This window comes from Hyposmocoma kahamanoa, unplaced genomic scaffold, assembly GCF_003589595.1.
Source record: "Hyposmocoma kahamanoa isolate Upper Pololo Valley unplaced genomic scaffold, ASM358959v1 85, whole genome shotgun sequence".
Taxonomy (NCBI): domain Eukaryota; kingdom Metazoa; phylum Arthropoda; class Insecta; order Lepidoptera; family Cosmopterigidae; genus Hyposmocoma; species Hyposmocoma kahamanoa.
The window spans coordinates 352,194-369,330 of record NW_020654242.1 but is presented as its reverse complement, the minus strand read 5'-3'; the positions used below and the strand labels follow the sequence as shown (position 1 = coordinate 369,330).

The following is a 17,137-nucleotide window of genomic DNA, read 5'->3' as shown; positions in this document are numbered from 1 at the left end:
ACACACACACACACACACACACACACACACACACACACACACACACATACACACACACACACACACACACACACACACACACACACACACACACACACACACACACACACACACACACACACACACACACACATACACAAACACGCACTCATGGTCAAATATCTTTTACGTGCAAAAAAGTTTTTAAATTTAATCTTAATTTAAGTTTGATCTTTTAGGTGTATATAGTTCAATAATGTCAAATGTATTTTTTCGCTATTTAAATGTTTTTCTTTTATAAACAATTAATCTTAGTAATACCTTAAGATTGTCATGTGTCTTTTCTAAGGGTGAGAGCCTGGTGACTTGTAGTACAGGCGTTAAGCCTTTAACAAGCACCAGCTCCCAAAAATAAGTTATTGGATGTATCTTAATTACTAAGATCTATATGTACGTATTTTTGTGGAGGAATAAACGTTATTATTATTATTATTATTATCTTTGTATTTGGTTTTTTCAACGACTTTTTAGACGTAGCGCCATCTATGAGAAATCTATGAAAGTTTTATCACCCAGTTAGATATTTTTACAGTTACCAACCCTGGCGAGAGATGTCGCTATTCACCGTACTTTAAATTTTATACATCTTTGAATTGTTTCCTACAATATTCTAACGACGGTTATATTAACATGTAGATAATCAAATATGTTTATCAATTGTATTATCTTCAATTTCACATGCTTTGACTTTAGAAGCAGGAGAGCTCCTTGTGAAAGAGTTCGTCCAGGGAAGTACTGCCACCTTACCTATTTCTGCCGACAAGCATTAATGTCAGCAGTACTTTGTTCCGGTTTTGAAGGGTAAGGGTGCTGATGAAATTACAAGCACATGGGACTTGTCAAATTATATCCTAGGGTGACGGGCGCAGTGGTAGTGCCCCGCAGATCTTTGCAACTTAAAGTTTAGAGTGGCACTGTAGCTGCTTTGGACAGGCGTGCAGCTTACCATCAGGCGCACGACTTATTCGTGCCGTCGCTTGATGTTATAAACAAAAAGAATTAGAAACTTACAACAACACTATTGTAATAGCAGTGCGTTATATGATCTTGGCCGCAAAATTGGAACGGTGGTGGAGCGTACAGCGCAGACGTGTCTTGTGTTGGATAAACTTCAGCTTAAAACCTTGAACGCTAACCTCGTGCATCCAATATAACAATGCCTTCAGGGTGCGGCTGCGGCTGCCCGGATTCTGTAGTACCTAGAGACACGTTTCAACCCAGTATGGCGCAAGAAACAGAGTGTATGGCAGCAGTAATCTTAAAGATTATCATCCGGGGAAATTTGGATTCATTGCTCGTGGTTCTACTGCATAGTCCAACCAGTAGTACCAAGGGCAATGTTTGTTGTCCGTGGTTCTACCAGTAGGACTACTTACTTAGAAATAATTATATTGTATGATTTGAAGTTGAGTTTTAAAGCCAGCTGCGGCGCTCTTCAGTGACTGCACGCACCTTAAAATATTTTCACTTAAAAGCGATACTTACAAAAATAGTTTATAAAATACATTAAACAGTGCACTTTATTACAAGATTTTTAATGCACTGTCACAGGGATCATCCTAGAGAACAATTTGTAGTTAGCTCAGAACCAGAAACATTATTAATATTGATTGTAACTGTACTACCCGATCAGCACGTCCAATTCCCATACAATAAAAACATTTCTTGCCCGTAGTCCTACTGGTAGAACCACGGACAAAAGATATTGCCCTTGGTACTACTAGTAGGACCACGAGTAATGAATTGAAATTTGATTGTCCTTTGATGTGGAAAGTCACTCAAAAGACGAAATCATTGTTAATCATTAAGTACTAACATAGGCTAAGAGTTACTAACACAATTGTGGATTATTTAAGATGTCTGTATTATAAAAAAATAAATAAATAAGCGATTTGATCCACAAATTAAAACCTTTTGTAAATAAAAGCCGACCTCAAAAGTTTGTGGAATTACATCTATTTGCCAAGTTTTATTGAAATCGGTTTCCGGAAAGAACCACCCTTAGAGGGGGAATATTTTCTATATTTGGAGAAATTTTCCCAATAAAAAAGAATCATCAAAATCTCTTCACAAATTCCGGAGTAATCACGTAACATATAAAAAAAAATACAGTCTAATTGAGAACCTGCTCCTTTTTTGAAGTCAGTTAATTTTAAAGATATACTGGGTACATACTTGGTAGGTATTATATGTATACTTTTTCATGTAAAACCACCTGCGATATTTTGTTTCGAATCATCTACGAAACGCAATTTTCGTTTAACAATCTATTTTCAGTATTCAAAAACTACAATCTGCTTCCAAACGAAAATGAGATTAGCTGAGCGTTTTGTTTTTGCAATATACAAATTTATTTTATTTTACTCGTGTAATAATTTCGCCACTTACAGTAGACGTTTCCACGTGTTAAATTATGAAAATTATTCATTATTAATAAAATTTCTTGATGTTGTAAAAATAATAACGTCAAAGTATATTTTATTGAGTGCGTTTCGTTATTGCATTTTATGTTAACCGTCAAATTATCTGAGCGCCGCTTTGCCACCCATAATTTAGCGGCGAAATTATTACTATTGTTTTCACCGAAAATCTGTGAAAATATAGCTTAATACTTGGCATTTTCTACTAACAAAGCTATTACAGATACTGTCCCGTTCAAAGCACAGTGATTTCGTGATTATCTTATTAGAAAAATTGATTTTTGCCAAAGGTAAGTTCGCCACAAAAATCTTTAAATTTTCACAGTAACCGCTTCCGAAATAAATTTCATTTTCTAGTTATTCTTCATTCTTTTGCGTCTGCTTTAGTGTATAAATACGGCATCAATGAAGCTGAATATATATAAGTAAATTTATAAATACGCTGCCCCCATGCGGGTTAGGGACTTAACACGTTTTCCAAGAGTTGTGAACCTTCTTCGACGTGCAGGCTTCATCACGATGTTTTCCTTCTCCGAAAAGATCATGGTAAATTTAAAATTATTATCATATCGCACCCTTAGTAATATAAGGGCACAATCCAAAAAAAGTAGATTTTTGGGAAATTTGGGAATTGATAGGGACTTAAATAATAAATGGGATCAAACTTATATAGCTCCATATTTCTGTTATATTTTTTGTACTATATGGGTCTAACTTGAAAGTGTTTTTTTTAACTTGCTTGAAACTTATGGAATTTATTTATATTATTTTTTTTTTATTGCTATTTATAATACATTTATCAAAGAACAAATCTGCCAAATTTCATATTTATAACTTAAATAATAAGCATATTATTTGAAAAAATAGGTGTAATGTAGGAATCCAGAATCTTAATACGCGATTTCCCAAAAATCTACTTTTTTTGGATTGTGCCCTTATATTACTAAGGGTGCGATATAATTAGGTGGTCTACGGCCTAAACCCTCGCCTATATTTTACTTAGTCGAAGTCAAGTAATGTTTATTTCATTGGTAATCAAATTGCACTTGCAACCGTCGTACTAAAGTCAACAGCTCATTCGTAAGTAGTGATGAGACTCGGTCTTTTAAGGCGTTTTATTATGACTCGACTCCATTTTATAGGACTCGACTCTAAAATTAAGACTGGGGGTTCGAGTTTTTATTAATAAGACTCAGTTGTCATACTAAATCCACTCACCCGAAGAACAGAGTCCGATGTGATTATATAGCGAAAAGAGAATAAGTATGTTAGGAGAATAATTTCCTTATTCAAACTAAGGCCTATGTAAAGGTGTCTTGAGAATTTATATATGCTATTTCATTTCGGAAATTTAAAATCAAACAACAGTCGATCTGATATCCACAGCGAAGAAGAACGAACAAAATGTACCATGTCCCGAGAACAACTAATCTTGCACATAGATCTTTGTTCTACGGATGAGTCGAAATATTCAAAAGACTTAAACAACTTGAAAGCTTTAAACAACTCGAGTAGTTTGCAAAGGACTTATACCTACTTTGTCTTATTCAACCCGTAGTTTATAAATGACGTAAGTAGTATATAGTAAATAATCACGTTTATTTTCATGTAATAAAAATTGTAAAATAAATAACTTGTGGGTAGAAATAAAATCACGCCATACGGCTCATGGCTCGCGACTCCCGATTCCCGAGGCTATGAGGCGCAAGTTGTTAAAAATTAATCGAGGATTTTTAAAAGGCCTTAAAAGACAGACTTTTTTGCTGTAGTCTGTAATAAAATTATAATAATTTATTCATAACTTTTATTTAAATTCCTATATTGTTGAAAAATTTTGAGACTGTATGCCTCTCTCAATCATGCTTACCATTTTTACCAGTCAATCTAACTCCGACGACAACCTTAGAGGCACTGAAAGCCATTTTCAGTAAGAAAAGGTATCCAGTTTAAAAATTGACCTCTTTAGAAAAACCAAAATTATTTTTTCCATGAAGCATGACATAGGTTTATACCGTTTTAGAATCTTAATTAGTTGCGCCAACTTTTGTAACAAGTTGCCAAGGTAGTCTACGTACATTTTTTTACAGTATGGAGTGTCAAAGTTATCTTGAAAAAAAATCTGCTAAAATTAAAAAAAAAATTAAATACATATTTTTTTGTGCTGAAGCTTTAGCAAGGCGGGTTTTCTTTGGCATTGTGTCCATTCGCTGGGCTATTTAGGTTACCGTTACAAAAACTAGAACAGCAAAATTAGCAAATTTGTAATTGTAGTTCTTGAAAATGTTGTACAGGAAGTACATTTTTAACATTTTACATTAAAATGCTTATATCACAAAAAAAACATGACTATTTTTTCGGTGTTGTTACAAACTAGGCAACATCCTGTTCTCAGGTTAGGCAATAAACAATGTTTCGATGTAAAATACCACTAAATAATTAAATTTTTAATGCCATAGGTTAAATATTTCAATAAAAATGTTTAATATAACATATCACAACTGCCCTCCGATAAACAACGTAATAATCTAGGAGTTCGAAGCCTTTGTAAAGATGGACAGCTAATTCCAGCTATGATAGTTACTCAGAAGAAGTAATGATTCTCTTGCATATTTTTAGTTCGTACATTCAAAAACATGTTTCCTTGTTCCAGTTCCAAAAGTCATGAATTCATCTACCAAGTACTACGTATACCTTGGTCTCACCATCGCAGCGTACTTCGTAGCATCAAAATTTGTATTCGACAAGGTATATGACACCATACGCATTGTAATTGATGAGTTATTCCACATTCCACAAGGCTTAGCTTTCTGTAAACATAACTTTACTTACTGGGACCCAAAAATAACGACACTTCCAGGCTTGTACTTAGTCTCTTCAGTATTTTTGGGTAATTATTTCAAATGTAACACATACAATTTACGATTTACAAACCTCATTGCTTCAGTTGTGAATTTAATTCTCTTTGCATCAATATTCAAATTTACATATGGCAACAATCAACCGTCAAAAAATGTGTTACAAGCTTTGAGTTTGGCTATATTACCTCCTTTGTATTTTTTCTCTCATGTTTATTACACCGATACACTATCATTGACATTTTTGTTAATCTTTTCTCGCTTATGTTTTACGAGTAAATTCAAAATTTCTATTCTTATATTCGGATTATGGAGCGTACTTATGAGGCAAACAAACATAGTGTGGGTGGCTATGGTTTTCGGGCACAAAACTCTAGATATGCTCATTCGTACTTCAAGGGTGTTCGGTAACACATATTTAACCAAAATGACTTCACGTAGAACCTCAATTATAGATAAAGACATTGATAATACAAAGCTGAAAAGATACTATGGCCTTGCTGATGTATATGTTGCCTTAAAATATCATTTGTCAACATGTTTTGTTACATTTTTTAAATATTTAACCATTCAAGATTGGCTGGTACTACTAACGCATGGAATTATATTAATAACCTTTGTAACTTTTGTCTTTTTGAACGGATCAATTGTGTTAGGAGACAAAAAGGCTCATGAAGCAACAATACACATACCACAGATGTTTTACTTTCTAATTTTCTATGGCATATTTGGGTTGCCATATGTGATAATTAAGTTTACGACTACATTCAAACTGATTTTTGGGAATAAATTAAAAATTATTATTCTAACTTTGATATTTTTGGCAATAGTGCATTTTAACACTGTATCACATCCGTATTTACTGGCTGATAACCGGCATTACACGTTCTATGTGTGGAACCGTTGGTATGGTAAATACTATTTTGCCAAGTATGTATCGGTACCTGTATATGTTTTTCTACTAATTAATTTGTATGCCAATTTAAAGGATCAAAATTGTGTATCATTTTTGTTGCCATACACAATTTGCGTTTTCATTGTGTTGTCATTGCAAAAAATGATTGAAATTAGATACTTTTTAATACCGTATATTATTTTGAGGCTACGGTTTGCTAAGCCATCTGTCTGGGTAGTTTTCGGTGAATTTTTATGGTATATAATTTTAAATGCGGCAACATTTTACTTGTTCTTCACCAAAGAGATTATATGGAAAGATTTTGATTATACACAGAGGCTTATTTGGTAAAATAATTTACTGCGTTTTGTTTGTAAGAAATGCCTAAACGCAATTTGAAAGTTTTGTAAAGTGGGAATTATTTGAAATATCCGAATCCACGAAGCGCTTGTCTGTTAAACAATGGCATTAAATGTCCCAATCGTTTTGAGTCATTACCTTTTAAACAATGGCATTGTATTCATTATTAACCCACACGCAAGCCGGCGTGTAACATTTTGATACTTGGTATTTTATTTTTTTCGAGACTTCAGTTTTATGTTTCCAAGCATTTTAGTATAGATTGTTTTTATTGTGCTAATTTTTCACTCTCTCTCTCTCACTCAGTCACTATTACACGGTAAAATTGCAAATGGCAAATGTTTTCATAATAATCTCAGTACAGAGTACTAAAAAAACCGACCTCAAAAGTGCGTTGAATTACGTCTACGTGCTAAGTTTTATTGAAATATCCTTAAATTCGCCACTATACAGGACTTGACACTGGAGATAACAAAAATCGATTCTCACTACTCAAAGTATATGTAGAAAAAACGCCTTGGATTGGAGAAATAGCAAAATCAACCATTAAAATAATTGCTCCTTAGTAAAATTTAGGCGCTATTTATAAAAATGAATCTTCATGCGTGAACAGCCCCCAAGTACCCCCTTTCCAACAAAAACGTATCATGAAAATCGGTTCACAAATACCGCAGTTATCGCGTAACATACATACAAAAAAAAACATACAGTCGAATTGAGAACCTCCTCCTTTTTTGAAGTCGTTTAAAAAGTATCAATGTTTTGCGGGTACTACTGCAACTGCAACCCAACTTTCAATTCAAAACGTGGTAATTCAAATGAATAATCGTTACAACTTGATTCTTCTAGTGTTGGCAGTAAAGTCGCTATTTGAACGATTTCTTGTTTCCTTCTTTTCATTTCAAACTGAAGATAAGTTGAACTTAGCAATGAATACAATGCCATTGTTTAAGTGGATTCGGACTTTCGGACATTTCAAATAATTCCTACTATACTTATTTTTCTATTTTTTTTAAAGTAACGTTTTGCTTATAGCTTTGTTATGTATCGACGGTCCAGGGGAATAAAGCGAGAACGTATTGCGCGGTTTATTTTATTGCATACTAGCTGGTGCCCGTGACTTCGCCTGCTTAATAAGAAACTCCGAATAGCCTATTTATCCTTTGTTGCACCTTGCGGGGTAGCTCCTTGTGAAAGAGTTCGTCCAGGAAAGTCCCCCCTTATCATAAATAACGTACCTAATCGATATTTTTACCGAAATTAAGTTATTAACATCTGGAATCAGCAAAACGAGATCTACCCCCTCTTATCGGTTTTTAAATATCTTATTTAGTTTCAGTTTGATTGTTAAGTAAAATTAGCCTTATTGACATTTTTCAAAGAAAAAAAAAACTTAAGGTGACGTATCTCGAAAGTTACTGAAATGCAAAAAGAAGGGCAAGCTACAAGGGGTAAGCTACTATACCTATTTCTGCGGCGAATCAGTGAGCGTTACTGCGTTCCGGTTTTAAAGGGTAAGGGCACACCCCGGACACTTTATACAACGGTCGAAAGTTATTTACCTGCTATTACTGCATACAGCAAGGCTATCTGTACACGCGCAAATGTGTGCGTGAAGTGGCAGGGTTACCCATCCGTTTCTCGTACTATTACGTACTCTGCACTAACTAAATGAAGAAAACCATAACTGAATGTGTCTCAGACAAAATATTTTTTTACTTACTTCGTTTCATCTTCCGGAAAACGATAGAAAGCCCTCTCTTTATCCCGTTTAGCTGATGATAAACAGCCGTACACAACACAATTCACGACCATTATAAATAGTAACGAACAATGATGTTATATATTAACGTACAAGTTTCGTTATGAACAAATGAAAACTATATTCAAATATCAAAGCCGTCTTAGCGCGAAAACGGCTCGCCGACAGCCTTGTTGCCGTTCCGTCAACGTGGCCGTCAATGTGCGGAGCGTGGTGCGGTATCTAAAGCTAGGGAGGGGCGGAGAGTGTCCATTCTCATTACTTTTTTGTTCTCTGATAAGGGTGCTCTGCCATCCACCAACTAAACCGCGGCTAAGTGACAAATGGTCAAATAATTGTTAGTAGCTGTAATGTCATTAAACTATTTCAATATTCTAAAACTGTGTTATGGTTTTTTATGATATCTCAAAAATATATATATATATATAGTGAAACTAGAGGCGTGGAGACGTGTCAACTTATGTATCGAGGTGACGGGCGTAGTGGCAATGACCATCAGGCCTTTGCGATGTTATAGTGAGTGCAACTGATCACCGACTGATATAGGCGTATCGGTTACCACCTAGCGCACGACTTTTTCGTCCCGTCTGAATATTTTTTTTTTTTGCGAATAAATCCCTAAAAACATTTTGCAATATAATCGAGTGTAATAATAAAAATGTCTGTGAATTTTTTTATGGTTAGAAAAAAACCTGTTTTGTTCATAATTATGTTATGTAAATAATGTAATTAAACCACTCACAGTACCTAAAAGCTTGATATTTTTTACGTGGATGCATGGATTAGTCTTTTTGGTCGCTACTACTTTTGACTCTCCGGTAAAATTTCGATTTGGATATTATGTCTTTATTCCCTCGGACCGTCGATAACGCTAGCTCATGTATAATTGTAATATTTTTCTTTTGTTTATCCTCTTTGTAAATAATACAGGTTGTAATCTAGATTAATTATGCACTGAATTTGTAATATTTGTTGTATATTTTTTTAAGATGCTATTGAAATGAAAATGTATGATTGTATGGAATAGGTTGTAAATGTAATGGCTGACAAGTTCGTTTTTGAAACTCTCTATGGTGCGGAATTTTATTATACCAACAAAACAAACAAAAGTCAAAACTAGTCACGCCGTTTTAGGGTTGAAAACGACTTGGCAGATGTTCATTGGGAAAGAAAGAATAATTAATTAGAATAATGTGATTATTATATCGTTATAACATAATTAATAATGTGAAATATAGATATACACCACGACATTGTTTATTTCACGATATTTTACTTTTAAGACCACCCCTTAAAACTTAAATGAAAATTGATAAAAATTAAGAAAAATTACACTTGAAATCTTCACATTGATTAGACACTAAGTAATAATAATAATAACAACGCACACACTCAATATGCCCCGCACGAGGGATACCCTGTGTCGCGAGTGCCATGGAAACACATAGATAACCACAAATTACACCCAAACTCACGAGAGAAAGAACCTGGTAAGTACTGGTCCTCACAAATATAAACGTCAAAGTCGACACGCCAAGAAGAAGATTGTTTCGACACTGCCCTAGGCTTAGAATAATAACGCATAGAAACCTAGTCCGCACACGCTAAGTGAGGCAAATTGAAGCGCGCCCAATGGGCCTACACGAGCGGGCGGGCCTTCAGTGCTCAAGGTCAACTTGCACCGCGAACAGATCAAGAATTTTAGCTAAAAATGACGAAATGTGACCTCGTAAAGCGGACCTCGTGACGTGAGCGGGTCTCACGTTAGGTACGATGAAAACGTAATACAAAGATTCGGATCTTCAACAAGCATATAGAAAAATTCGTGACGTCCGTTTTATTAAAAACTATTTTTATTAAATAAATCACATACTTGGAGGAAAATTACAAACAACATAAACAATAAATTATACAATGGTAATTTGCCGACCCATTCACAAAAGTTTGTTTCTTAATTTGGTTCAACCGGCAATCCGTTATCGTCTAATCGTAAAAATATAACCATAAAAATAGACATAATTTCATTCAGAAAGAAGATATCCATAATATTAACCTTAGAACTAAGTCCAAACTCATGGTACCACGTTTTCGTTTAACTAAGGTAAACAATTCTTTTATGGGGAATTGTATACATTTTTATAATAAGATTCCAGATCATATTATTAAGATAACCATTTCCAAAGTTTAAAACTTACATTAAAAGTATTTTAATTGAAAAGTCATATTAACAAAACTGAAGAGTATGAGAGACAACAAGAGTCTAGATTCCACATAATTATGATTCAAAGTGTATTCCATAGCATTTAAGTTTATTTGAAAAGAGCAATCCCCAGAGTTTCTTGCTCGTTCTTCCCAGAGAGGTCAACCTAGTGAACGAGGAGTAATTCAAAAAGTAGCTTAAAAAATGAAGTTTTCAAGCATTGACTTACAATTATATGGACGTCGGGTCCGCGCTAAAAAGTGTCCGCACTTGTAAGGCGCTAAAATCGTATACAGAGCGCGACACTCCGCTTTAGTCTTCATTTGTTCGACTGACAGCGCGATACTGCGATGACATTACAATTTAAATTTCGAATAGGTTGACTTGGGACATTTTTTTCGTGGTTTTTGTATTAGACCCGTCGTCCATTTATTTCTAAGTCAATGTTTTCAAGTATAAAAATTTTACCTATATGGAATAAAATTTATTCCATAAGTAAAATTTTTACACTTGAAAATGTCATGATTAATTGACTTTGCCTTTGATTCGTCAGCCGATAGGTGTTCACTGCTGAACATAGGTCTGCAGAGTAAAACAATTTCGAACAGCCTATGGTGTCTGTACCTGTTTTTCTTCATAATGAATGAGTAAATGTTGTTCCAAGAAGACTTTATCTTTATAGTTTGTTTGAAATTTCACACTGAAATAGTTTTTTTACTTGTTTCTCTTTAGTATGTTCAAATAGTAAATGATGATTTAAATGCTGCTTCTGACGATACCTTTTGTTACAAATGTAACACATAAATGATGCTTGTACCTTGTTAGTATGTGCCATTAAATGAAGTTTAAGGCTATACTTCTTTTTGTAACATTTTTTACAAATTTTACATTCAAATTTTTTTTCTACATTTTCAGCTGAATGCCGTTTTAAGTGATTTATGAAATGTTGTCTATTAATAAATGTTTTGTTACAAGCGTCACAATTAAATTGCTTCAGTTTTGTGTGTGTTCGTAAATGTCTTGTTAGTGCTTCTTCAGTGCTGTAATCTTTGTAACAAATATCACATTTGAATTGGTTATATCTATGAGTCTTCAAGTGTCTATTAAGGCTGCCCCTTCTGCTGTAACATGTATTACAAATATTACATGCAAATGGTTTTTCCCCCGTATGGATAAATTGATGTTCATTAAAACTGTGTTTCCTTCTGAACTGTTTGTTACAAATCTCACAATTATATTGTTTTGAACTTGTTTTTTTTGTTTTGCATCGATTAGAACTATGAGTCTTTACATGTCTAATAAGATGGCCTTTTGTGTAATAGGATATGTTACAAATATAGCATTTGAATGATCTCCCAGTATGATTACGCAGATGGTCGTGTAAATGATGCAATGAATTTAATTCCTTGTTACAAAATTTACATGTAAATTTCCGTTGACACGATTCCTCAATGTTGTTGTTATCATTTATTTCTGGTTGTTCAGTTGGTTGATCTACATCGCAAGTCTGTGCCACATCAACTGACTGCTGTTCTACATTAGGCCCGGCAGGAGTCAGGTCTTGATTGATTTCGTGACCTTGATGCGAATTTGTTGAACTACATTTTTCTGTAGTAGCAGCTTTGTCATTGGCAGGTACTTTACAAACATTACATTCACAGATATAATTATCACATTTATGAATCTTTGAATGTCTAGTTAGATGGTCTTTTCTGACAAAACCTTTGTCACAAACATTACACACATACGGTTTATTGATATTATGGGTAAGCAAATGTTCTGTCAAACCATACTTTCTCTTAAATTCTCTGTTACAAATTTCACAAATATGCCTTTTTTCTTCTTTTACCTTTCCACGTGTTATGTATGGTTTGTTGTTATTCGGTGCATTCGTTGCTTCAATTTCTTTAAATTGCTCATTCTTTAACGTGCTATCATGATTACAGATAATTAGATATCCATTTATTTGTAAACATTTGTTACATAATTCGTAAAATCGCGTTTCTTCGTTTGTTTTGTTTGTATTTATATTGGTTAGTTCACCGTCTTCGTTTTTAATATTGTTTTCGTGTATACATGTTTCAACGCTTGTTCTTTCACTTTCTTCGTAATTTGTTGAAAACTCTTGAAGCTGCCGAGAAGTTCCTGCCTGTAAACAGGCATTATAAGCACTATCCATGTCCGCTATAATATCTTCGTATGGATTCCATGAGCCGGAAGATCCAGTGTAAATTGTTATTTCATATTTAACACATACAATTTACGATTTACAAACCTCGTTGCTTCAGTTGTGAAGTGAACACCAATTAGAAAGATATTAGGGTTCTTCTTCTTTTTTAATGTTATGGCCTCATCGAAATAATCGACAATATCGTCAATCAATCGCCAATTAATTTCACTTCACTTTTTATTTTTATGGCCAATTAATTTAAATTAATTCTCCAAAAATTGCAAATTTATGCAGACTGCAACTTTTTTTTTATTTTCACCCTTTTTTTTTTATTTATAGTTTTGGCTTGGATACAAGTCATTTGAGCCATGTCTTCGTTTAATTATCGGTATCCGCAGTAATACTTTCCATTGTAGTTCAAATTCTAATACATTATGTTTGCACTTTCTCTTAAATAACTTAGTTCACTTATTTGGGTTTTTTAAATAGTCTTTTAAGCGAAATGAATCAATATTTATGTTTTACTTTCACTTAAACATTGACTTACAAATAAATGGAGGACGGGTCTAATACAAAAACCACGAAAAAAATGTCCCAAGTCAACCTATTCGAAATTTAAATTGTTATGTCATCGCAGTATCGCGCTGTCCGTAGAACAAATGAAGACTAAAGCGGAGTGTCGCGCTCTGTATACGATTTTAGCGCCTTACAAGTGCGGACACTTTTTAGCGCGGACCCGACGTCCATATAATTGTAAGTCAATGCACTTAAATCACATTATGTTCTATCAGTTTGAACAAAATCTCTGAATTCGTAATTATTGGAATTTTCAGCATAAAATCTTTTGTAATTTGGTTTAAAATAAGGAATATAGTTCTAACTTTCTTCATCACTGTTTATTTCTTTGTTTTTTCTTAATAATATACTTAAAATAAAAATAAAAATAAGTATTTGCAAAAACTGTGCTCGTAACTTCAATAACCCGCCATTTTTGAATTCTTATTTTCAACCTTTAATAGGGTAGGCAAAGGATTTACCATACAGCCTCTTCTTAAAATTCTTAGCCTTCCTTGTATTGATGGAAAAGCCGGCAAGCGCCAGGTTTGACGTACTTTATTTTTTGTTTCAAGTTTACATACGGCAACAACCTACCTTCAAAAAATGTGTTACAAGCTTTGAATATAGCTATACTACCTCCTTTGTATTTTTTCGCATGTTTATTACACTGATTTAAGTTTTTTTTGTATGTATTTTTTATTGAGGCTTTAGCCACCTTGAGTGACTATGTCAGCCTCATGGGAGGAATACTGGGTTCCCTACTCAAGGGACATGTTCAAAAACTTGTACAAGTTTAGAGCGCCAATACATACAGGCTCTCTGAGCCAACAATTAATTTGTCCATTGCATAAACTTACATTCCCAAATATTATACCTCTCAGGGTTACGTTACGGTTACATTCCACCAATACGTGATACAGATCCTCTATTTTATTGCAAGTACTGCACAATGGGGATGGTTTAAAACCCATCATATGAAAGAATTTATTAGTTGAAATGTGACCAGAACGCAGTCTAAACGCCGATACAAGATAATATTTTCTTGTTATATTGACAAAATTAAGCATTCGCTAGTACTCAAAGGCACTCGCTAGTACTCAAAGGCACTAGCTGGCACTCGATGGCACCCAAAGGCACTCGCGTGCACTCAAAGGCACTCGCGGACACTCAAACGTATTCAAAGGCACTCACGGGCACTCAAAAACACTCAAAGTCACTCGTTGGCAGTCAAACGCACTCAAAAGCACTCGCTAGTACTCAAAGACAGTCTTTGGCACTCAAAGGCACTCACGGGCACTCAAATGCACTTGATGGCACTCAAAGGCACTTGCGGGCACTCAAACGCATTCAAAGGCACTTGCGGGCACTCAAAAGCACTTGCTGGCTCTGGCGAGTACTCAAAGGCACACGTGGGCAGTCAAAGGTACTCGCACGCACGCCTTGCTAATTCGCACATCTCTGGTGGACTCGCTACCTAATCAAATCTTTTCAGGCGAATGCTCGCCGGTGAAGGAGGTACTTTGTAATGTAATGCACAAAAACGAATGTTCACAAGCGAATGCTCGCCGGTGAGGGAGCGCCCTTACATGAAACAATGGCAAAATGAGAAGTAATCGTACGTAATTATTTAATAAAAAATTAATTCTAATGAATTTTATTATAAAAAACACAAAAGAATATTTATCCATGTTTTAGGATAAATACTCACTAAAAACGAATATTTATTGGATATTTATCCTTTAACGGATATTTATCGGGTAAAAACCCATCTCTAATTTTCTTCAAACATAGATTGTTCATTAAATTTTTTATATTACTGCGCAAAGAAAAAAGCGCGTAATGTTTTTACTGTTGAGTAATTTTCCAAAAAATTTCAAATGCTTAGTGGAAATTTTTCTGGATAAATTCCTGAAAAGTTTGAAAACTTTGAAAAATTGGAATATAACTTCTAGGCTCATAATAATAATATGTTCTACGTTTAGAAATATCTTAGGTTTATTTATAAACTAAACTGTACTAAAAATTGCCATTTATAAAAAAAATAATGCGCCCTTCCCTTCAAAACTGGAATTTTATCATATAATGCTGACATTACTGCTTGGCGGCAGAAAGGTGGCAGTACTTTTCTGGATGAACTTTTCACGAAGAGCTGACATTTTTCTTTATACACAATACATTGGGGAAAAATAGTTATTTTTACAAAAAAAAATATTCCAAAATAAAGATACGTGGTTATTAGAGCTGCCTGTGAAAGAGTTCGTATAGAGAAGTTCCGCTTGTCCTAAGTAACGTAACGGATATTTTACCTAAATTGAGTTATTAACATTCTAGGATTAGCGAAACGTGATCTCCCCGTGAACCCCCTATAATCGATTTTTTAATATCTTATTGATTTTCAGTTTTATTGTTAAGTAAAATTAGCCTAATTATCATTAAAAAAAAAATGAAGGTGATAATGCCTCGAAAGTTATCGAAATGCAATAATCTCAGTACAGAGTACTAAAAAACCGACCTCAAAAGTACGTGGAATTATATATAATTACCAAGTTTTATTGAAATCGGTTACCGGAAAGTGCGCAAACTCAGATTCATCCCCTAGTTCGCCACTATACGGGACTTGACACAGGAGATAATAAAAACCGATTCTCACTACTCAAAGTATATTGAGAGAGAAACGCCTTGAATTGGAGAATAGCAAAATCAACCATTAAAATAATTGCTGCTTATAATAAAATTTAGGCGCTATTTATAAAAATGAAACAGCCACCCTTAGGGTCGTATTTTAGAACTCTACTCAATGCTTGAGTATGGTTTAAAGCACTCGAAATCATACTCAAGTCCCTTCCATTAGGGTCGGATTTCCAGTGCTTGAAATCATACTCAGATCCCGACTTGAGCATTGAGTACAGTTCTGGAATACGACCCTTAGAGGAGGATGATTTTTTTCAGAACCGAACGAAACGGAACCACCATCGATGTATCCTCTTTGCAACAAACAATAATCATGAAAATCGGTTCACAAATACCGAAGTTATCGCGTAACATACATACAAAAAAGAAAAAACATACAATCGAATTGAGAACCTCCTCCTTTTTTGAAGTCGTTTAAAAAGTATCAATGTTTTGCGGGTACTACTGTTGGCAGTAAAGTCGCTATTTGAACGATTTTTTGTTTCCTTCCTTTCATTTCAAACTGAAGATAAGTTGAACTTAGCAATGAATACAATGCTATTGTTTAAGTGGATTCGGACTTTCGGACATTTCAAATAATTCCTACTAGACTTATTTTCTATTTTTTTTTAAAGTAACGTTTTGCTTATAGCTTTCTTATGTATTGACGGTCCAGGGGAATAAAGCGAGAACGTATTGCGCGGTTTATTTTATTACATACTAGCTGGTGCCCGCGACTTCGCCTGCTTAATAAGAAACTCCAAATAACCTATTTATCCTTTGTTGTACCTTGCGGGGTAGCTCCTTGTGAAAGAGTTCGTCCAGGAATGGACACAGGACGAGAACCTCCTCCTTTTTTTGAAGTCGGTTAAAAAGAAGGGCAGTATATCTATTTCTAATCAGTGAGCATTACTGCGTTCCAGTTTTGAAGGGTGCTGGTGAAACTACAGGCACGGGAGACTTGTCAACTTATGTCTCAGGGTGACGGGCGTAGTGGCAGACATCAGGACTTTGCGATTTAAAACTCTGAAAGTACCTGTTATAGGCGTGTTGCTTCCAGCGCCTTAGATGCTGCGTATCGTAAGAGGGAGGCCTTTTAAGACATGGAGTCCTTCAAACGAGGCGTGACGAGTGACTAGGGCGGTGATTGTATCGACACTGCTCTAGGTTCTTTTGCGTTTGGCTTCCACTTACCTTTTAACATCACG

The 17,137-nt window shown here is 34.6% G+C and overlaps 1 protein-coding gene across 1 annotated transcript; it reads left to right on the top strand.

The window, feature by feature from the left end:
- Positions 1 to 2,569: 2,569 nt before the first annotated feature.
- LOC113234586 (putative Dol-P-Glc:Glc(2)Man(9)GlcNAc(2)-PP-Dol alpha-1,2-glucosyltransferase) lies at positions 2,570 to 7,016 on the top strand. Its single transcript, XM_026469939.1, has 2 exons — positions 2,570 to 2,749; positions 5,110 to 7,016. The coding sequence occupies exon 2, from the start codon at positions 5,121 to 5,123 to the stop codon at positions 6,558 to 6,560; it is 1,440 nt and encodes a 479-aa protein (XP_026325724.1). The 5' UTR covers positions 2,570 to 2,749; positions 5,110 to 5,120; the 3' UTR covers positions 6,561 to 7,016.
- Positions 7,017 to 17,137: the final 10,121 nt, after the last annotated feature.